This window comes from Leptodactylus fuscus, chromosome 2 (assembly GCF_031893055.1).
Source record: "Leptodactylus fuscus isolate aLepFus1 chromosome 2, aLepFus1.hap2, whole genome shotgun sequence".
Taxonomy (NCBI): domain Eukaryota; kingdom Metazoa; phylum Chordata; class Amphibia; order Anura; family Leptodactylidae; genus Leptodactylus; species Leptodactylus fuscus.
In genome coordinates, this window is record NC_134266.1 from 139,331,234 (window position 1) to 139,339,166 (window position 7,933).

General features: G+C 34.7%; 1 protein-coding gene across 1 annotated transcript in view; it reads left to right on the top strand.

Moving 5' to 3' along the window:
- The window catches only part of VMP1 (vacuole membrane protein 1), a 112,079-nt gene extending 104,732 nt beyond the window's left edge, over positions 1-7,347 (top strand). The window contains exons 12-13 of the mRNA XM_075264790.1: positions 5,176-5,278; positions 6,054-7,347. Of these exons, the coding sequence (XP_075120891.1) occupies positions 5,176-5,278; positions 6,054-6,197 (247 nt within the window). The 3' untranslated portion in view covers positions 6,198-7,347. The remainder of the gene's footprint in view (positions 1-5,175; positions 5,279-6,053) is intronic.
- Positions 7,348-7,933: the final 586 nt, after the last annotated feature.

Here is a 7,933-nt window from a genome sequence, read left to right on the forward strand (position 1 = left end):
TTAAAAAAGTAAAAAAAAATATAAAAACAAATAAAAAGGATTAAAAATTCAAATCACCCCCCTTTCCCTAGAACACATATAAAAGTAGTTAAAAACTGTGAAACACATACATGTTAGGTATCCCCACGTCCGAAATCGCCCGCTCTACAAAGCTACACAAATATTTTTCCTGTTCGGTAAACGCCGTAGCGGGAAAAATGGTCAAAAGTGCCAAACCTCCATTTTTTCACTGTTTTGATTCTGATAAAAATTTGAATAAAAAGTGATCAAAGCAATAACATTTCCCGAAAATGGTAGAACTACAAAGTACACCCAGTCCTGCAAAAAAAGACGCCCTATGCATCCCCGTACACGGACGTATAAAAAAGTTACGGCTGTCGGAATATGGCGACTTTTCAAAAAATAATTTTTTAACAGTTTTGGATTTTTTTTAAGGAGTCAAAATGTAAATAAAACCATATAAATTTGGTATCCCCAGCATCGTAACGAAACACAGAATACAGGGGACATGTCATTTTGGTTGCACAGTGAACGCTGTAAAACCAAAGCCCGTAAGAAAGTCGCAGAAATTCATTTTTTCTTCAAATCCACCCCATTCTGAATTTTTTCCCTGCTTCCCAGTACATTATATAGAATAAATAATGGTGGCATCATGAAGAAAAATTTGTCCCAGGAAAAATTAAGACCTCATATGGCTCTGGGAGCGGAGAAATAAAAAAGTTATGGGGTTTAGAAGGAGGGGAGTCAAAAACGAAAATCAAAAAATGCCATCGGCGGGAAAGGGTTAACTTCAAATACTTCTGTCCCAAAGACACTATGTAAAGTTTCTCACAACACCATATAGCAGCTCAAATACAAGTTAACTTCAACACAAAAGTCTCACGTATTCTCTGAATTATAGCAAAAACAAGATACAAAGTTACATTTCATATCCCATACCTTATACACAGTACGAAAACCTTACCCGTGCCTGTATCTACCCACTGCTACAATCACTAGTCAATGACTGTAAGAAGCGAAATATAAGAAATCTATATAAAAGCGGGCAAATAAAGGTTTACAATCATAAATGCTGTTGCATAGCAAAGCTTAGGAGGACTCTTTGGAATTATCCATTATAGCTGTATGCATAGTACTGGACATGATGAATTGTGTGTGCTTGTATGTAATATATATAAATATATATATATATATATATATATATATATATATATATATATATATAATATATGTGTGTGTGTGTGTATGTATACACATACTACTAAATATATATATGCGTGCACACTTTAAAATATAAAGAAAAAAAAGCTGAATCTACCAGCAACAATTCAGGTTTGATGGGGGGAAAAGATAAGCATCCATTATTTACGCAGTGCAACCTGGGGAGATGAATTGTCCCTTGATGTCTGATTGTCATTACAGAATTATTTTTTTTTATAATATTTTTCATGTGTGTGTATATACATATACATACTTTTAAGTAGGATATCTTTCCTGAATATGTTTGGTCTGCTCCTTATGCCACAATATCTAAGTGTTTAAAATGTATTCTGAATGATCTCTTAGCTGCGGCTTCCCAACATCAACTTGATGTATATACTCTATACATGCCAATACCGAAAGTAATACATGACTATGATGTTCATTAATACTGATAAGTCTAAACTCAGTGTACATGCAGATCCCAACTTTACATATTGTAATAAAGTTTCTATATATATTTGTGAAGGACGGAGATTCATTTTAGACTGTATATAGAGAGAAGTTGTTCTCTACATTTATTTGTCTTACTAGGCGATCCAGGATGTTCTCTTATACCTAGTAGAATATTTCAGTGCTAAATGCAGCCATTGTGTGGTTTAATATTATAGTGTAGATTATCATCCTCATTAAATGTTTATATAGAGATATTAGTTATGTCATATATTGACAGATCTATATTTTATAATGTAATCTTTAGCACGGTTTATATTATATAACATCTACCATTTCAGGGACAACACAAAGTCCCCCCATTTTGCCATGTTTTATACAATACTAGCACTACTGCTTCTTATCACACAGTCATGACCTATTTCTTCAGAATTCATGTAATATTCATTCTGTAAATAATATATAGTCTTTATTTACTGAATTCCTAGAAACAACGCCTCTCGGAGTTTCAGAATGCAGTGATTCACTATGAGTAACCTTCATTAAATGACGATTTAGTAGGAAACTTATTTACTGGATTGCCAATTCAAGATAATTTTGTTTGCATCCTATAGACACCGTTTGTATTGGGGTTTCCTGCACAAGCCAAAGGCTCAGACTATAGAAAACCTTTCTAACCTCAGCAGAAGTGTGTGAAATTACACTTTCACTTTTTAACCTACTTTATGATATTTTTTTTAGGTTTAAAATATTTTTTTTTTAACAGTAAGGTATAGATGTCAGGTTCTTGTGTTTAGTGTGATCATCACCATAGTTATATGCCTTTGTAGTGTTATTCGCCTCCACCCCTTATACGTATATAGACACCATTTTGTGATGATTACTCTGTATGTTAGTTATGTGTATTTGTCTTCATTTCCCAGGGATTTATATCACTTTACTTTTTCATGATGATTTCTTAGTTCTATTAGAATACTGAATATATTCTTGTAATTTCATGAGTATAAATAATGGTATGCACATATATTGTATAACAGCATAGTAGAATTAACAATAAAAGCCAGATTGTAATGGACTATAATGTAGCCTAAAGTAAGGGCATACTATAGGAAAAAGTCATTTACAACAAAGTCACAGTGAAAATCTACAACATGTACAGGACATTGGTGACAATTATTTTATACATGAAGCTAAAAATCTCACCGTTTTAAAGGGATAAGAATTATTTACCTCATGATGCCCTCGCTGGTATATTCCTGTTAGCCTGTAACGGGGTCATTGCTCAACATCAGTATCTTGCTCATACTGTTCTATGAGAGTCATTTCAGGGATTTCTTAACCTACTGTGATGATCAATTCCATCCCAGGACCATGATTCAGACTTCGAGTGTAAGCTTTGTTTCACCCCTTTGTATTATTAAGGACGTCGGCTAGGCTCGGTGTTTCATGGCCAAAATATTTACCAGCTAATGTAAATAGAAGGATCATTTCGCCCCATATTTTAATGAAATTCAGTTACAATCCTTATTTCACTCCTGAAAAGATGGGGACGTCTAATGTATTTCATTCATTATTATAGTAGGTTATTTGACTTTTTTTACCAGTTGAATAAGAAGCGTTGTGCTTCTTTTGTGCAGATGTCCATTGCTCTGGTTCCCATCTGAAATAAATGAATAGATTTGCTTTCATAACTTTTCTATGTTGCTCCTTAATGTATTTTTGTATAGTGTATGTTTTTCAAGCAAAAGGACTTTTGAGTATTATGGATTATAATAGATAAATAACACATACAACTAAAAGCGCTTTGATTTAGGCTTGGCTTTTTTCAGGCATTTTTCACATAGCTATTTCTGTTACTTTATAAACCACAGAAAAATTTATGTTTTTAGATGTAATAAAATTTTATAAATACTAAATGCTTGTTTTAAAAAATCCCTGTAAATAACTCTAGAAAATTCATGATGTTTTTACAGGTGATTAAAAATACTGTAACTAGTGGTGTGAAAGAGAGCTAAAGGTTATGCCGCACAAACCTGTATTAACATTTGTCTACCTATTTATCATATCAATCTGACTATCTTATCTATATGTTTCATGTCTGCTTTATCACACATTGGCTTCAAATCTATCTACCTATTTTATATATCTGTTATATTGATTTATTGGTCTCATATCTGTCAGTCTGTATCATATTGGTCTTTATCTTCTATCTCTTTCTTTGTCCTATCTATCTACCTATCTTTCTATCTATCTCCTATCTATCTATCTATCTATCTATCTCCTATCTATCTATCTATCTATCTATCATCTTTCTATCTCCTATCTACCTATCTTTCTATCTATCTATCTGTCTGTCTAATTATCTATCTATCTATCCATCCATCCATCCATCCATCCATCCATCCATCCATCCATCCATCCATCCATCCATGATATCTATATGTGATATGCCCATGGATGTCAGATGTGTGTGTGCACAGATCTTGATGTGGGCTTAGAACATTATTGCCCCAATAATGTAAGAGACAATCTATTGGTTATATACTTTTATATTGAAAGTAGTTACACCTTGATTCTTCTATCTGTTTCTTCATTTCACTTTAGATATTTTTCAGCTCCGCAGATAGGCTAAAATATACAGATAATACATTTTCTTGTAACTTGTACACCTAAATGCAATTGCTCCCACTTATTGGAAAGCCTCATATGCTGTGATCCATATATATATATATATATATATATATATATATGCCATTTGTATATTGGTGGGAAATAATTCTGTATCTGAAGTATTACTAAGTTACATGGACTGTGAGATGAGCCATACAGTAGTCTTGGAAGTGATGTTAGTCCACAATTGCTTACCATTATGGCTGTGCGTATAATGATATATTATAATTGTGATCTGGAATACTTCAGTTCCTTTGTTTCATTTTTTGTGATCACTGACTTCTGACCAGCAGGGAGGTCCTTTCTTAGCTAAGCTAAGCCATTCTTTTGCAATACCATGACGCATACACTATACATAACCCTTGGTGTGCCAACAAGACACATCACAGTGCTTAGTATTGTACACAGCCCAGTGAGGACTGTGAAGGGTTAGGATACTGTCTTTTTTTTTTTCCCTTCCTTCTTCTTTAAAGCAAGCTACGCCTTTCTGAACACAAAGGGGCGAGACTGGAGAAGGGTGGGCAGTTTCTGTTTCAAGTGAGGATGACACAAGCACCACTCATTTCCTTATTAATCGGTTCAAACCAGTTCTTACAGGAACCGCTGGTGATAAATGTGGGAGTTCTCAGAAGTCATTCATTTCATTTTCTGCACTGCACCAGTGCACATCACTCAGCTAGGAGCCTCCCTTACTAAGCAGGACTCATGGTGCACTATGTCCTCCTTACACCTGGTCACTTTTCCCCCCTTCTTTCCTGTGGTAAGTAGAAACCATTCTAACTATTTGTCTATTTTTTTTTTCTTTCTTTCCATACATTATTTTGAATGCACCCGACATGGACATGAATGTAGAGCTGTTCCAAGTATCGGACCTTCTTTGCAAAAACCCTTCCAAGAATATCTGGAAGCTCAAAGGAAGAAGCTTCACCATAAGACAGATAAAGGAGCCCCTCAGGTAAACACAGTTTATTCCTTGTATGAGACTTGGCAATTACTTTTTACACCTTATACTGAAAGTTTTGGCCAATATCATATAGAAATATGATTACTAGTACATTTCTGTTATGGTTCTTGTGTGTTGTCGTCATTTTAATCTTATAGAAATATACTGTTATATAGTCTATTTATATAATAGTAGGTAACTTTACTATAAAACATACTGGCACGTTTACAATGATATGAGGCTTCCGGCAGATGATTTCTAACAAGATATTTGTGACCCTTCTTTTATTATGTGGCATAGAGGTACATACTGACCCTATTCCTTTAGTATGTATATGTTGCCACACTTCTGGTCACTCCCAAAATTGTAGTTTAGAAATGATGTTACCTACACTCATATACACACATATTTTAAAGAGTGAGATAGTCTTATTGAGTATATAGAGTTAACATTAATTTAAGAATACTCGCTCTTATATGTATCGTGGATTTTTTTTTAATGAAAATTTCCATACAATAACAGGATAGGGAATGTGACACTTTCAGTAATTTTCATGAATGAAACACTGCCCTCTGCTGGTCTGATAAAGCTTTCTCAGTGAAAACCTGGCAGGAAATAAACTGCCCAGACTGGAAAAGGATTAAAAGATATGACTTGATACATAGTCTATGCAACAGGATAAGACTGAATTGGGAAATTCTGGAGAATGACTTCTTGTCTGGTGACTGCCTCATGTGACCATGTAGTGTAATGACTTCACAGGCCACCTTGTGCTTCTGTCTTATAGGGTGAAAACTGGTTATCATGGGCGTTTGAGAAGCTGGTCATCATTATGGTGATTTACTTTGTTCTATCTATCATCAACTCCATGGCACAGAGCTACGCCAAGCGTGTCCAACAGAAAAAGTTATCTGTTGAGAAGACAAAGTGAGGGGATGTACTCTGGGATTAACTGGGAGGGTGATAAAAGACATAAACTTCTAAACAGAACCTCAATTGACCCGAATTAACCGTTTAATACAAATTGGCGATTTAAACTTTGGACATTTTTAAAACAATTTTTTTTTCTAAATCGTATTAAATTATTTTTTTCGAATTTTTTTTCACAATATAAAATATTAACATTCTATGTGGATAAGAGATGTCTGTGTGGCAAAGTAAAGGTAAAGTATATACTATTTTCCACCTTCTTATGGTGAATATTTTTGGGTTTTCTCATCCTGTAGCTAAGACTTGGGTAACATGTTGCTCTTCAGCTATTGGGAATTTACAAATACCTATATGATTTACCATCGTATGGCAGGATTTACAGAACGTTGTGGCTCAACAGTAACTGAATGGCCGCAGACTATCTTTGCACATGCTCATGTACTGGAAGTTGGCCAGAGGTAATGCAGAGCATTACCTTATGCCTTTTACTAACTGGCATGGAGTCTTGGAAAATTCATTTTTCTTTGTGAGCTGGACCACCTACATGCACTGCTTTTTGTCTCTAATACTTGTAGTAGTGTTGGGAAAGTAGTGCATTGCTGTGCATTGTACTACCATACTGAATGAGTCTAGACTTGTTGCTCTCCTTGTGTCTGGGGTCATCACCTATGATGCCAGGTCCATCCTAAACTGTATGGAGAGGCTTCTCAGTAGGGTTCTGGGTTACATTATCATCCCACTACATAACTTTTTCTTTGGCTATTAAATCTTCATGGGGCAGAGCAGATTAATGGTTAATAAGTTTGCATAGTCTAACTCACTACAAAAATTCCTATTACTGACTTGACATGGATGAACCTGTTTTTAAAAGATCTATTTAATGATAGGGGTGATGGCTTTAAGGAAAGTCGAGCAATACAACATATCCAAAGAAATATTTTATCAAGTGGGAATAGTAACCTATGCAGTGTGCAGTTATTACCATCCAGGAGACAAACCAGTGCACACTGTTCGTAACCATCCAGTTCTTTACAACTGACTACATTTTTTTTTTTTTTTTTCATTTTTGTTTTGTGTTTTTTTTGTTTTTTTTTAATACTGTACATATAGAATGGAAAGTTGCAACTGAACTTTATAAAGCCACCTTTGATCATTCCAGAACTTTTTGTGTCAGTTATTTATCCGTCTACAGTGTAACTTTGTTTCTTTGCAATATATTCTTAGTTTTATATTTCTATTGCATTGATTCCTTTGTCCACTCCGGCCCTGTAGGTATAAGACCAAAAGTGTATTGCGTGCATGGTAATCCTCTGATGCAAAAAAAAAAAAAAAGGCTTTTGTCTGTGATTTCCCAATCATTCTGGCTTTGCAGAAGCAGGAAGAAGGAAGTGTGTGCTCAGCTCTGGCGCTGTCTTCAGTACTGACCTAATATTACAGCTGTCTTCCTCGAAATCTCGTTCATGATTCCACTTGCTTTCCTGCCAGGCCTGAGTCATTGGAAGCTACATTAACTCCTGACAGCACAGTTTTATTCTTTGTGTATTGGTCAGATTGGCATTGGTTAATATACATACATCAATTAGTATGGAACATTGCCGAGTGCTAAATGTAAATTCTTCATAGTATATGGTCTTTAATCATTAGGTTTACAATAATGGAAGGCAATTCTCCTAAATCTATGATGACTTTAAGAGTAAAACACTAATGGCTTGTAACATATTTTAGGATGTTGTATAC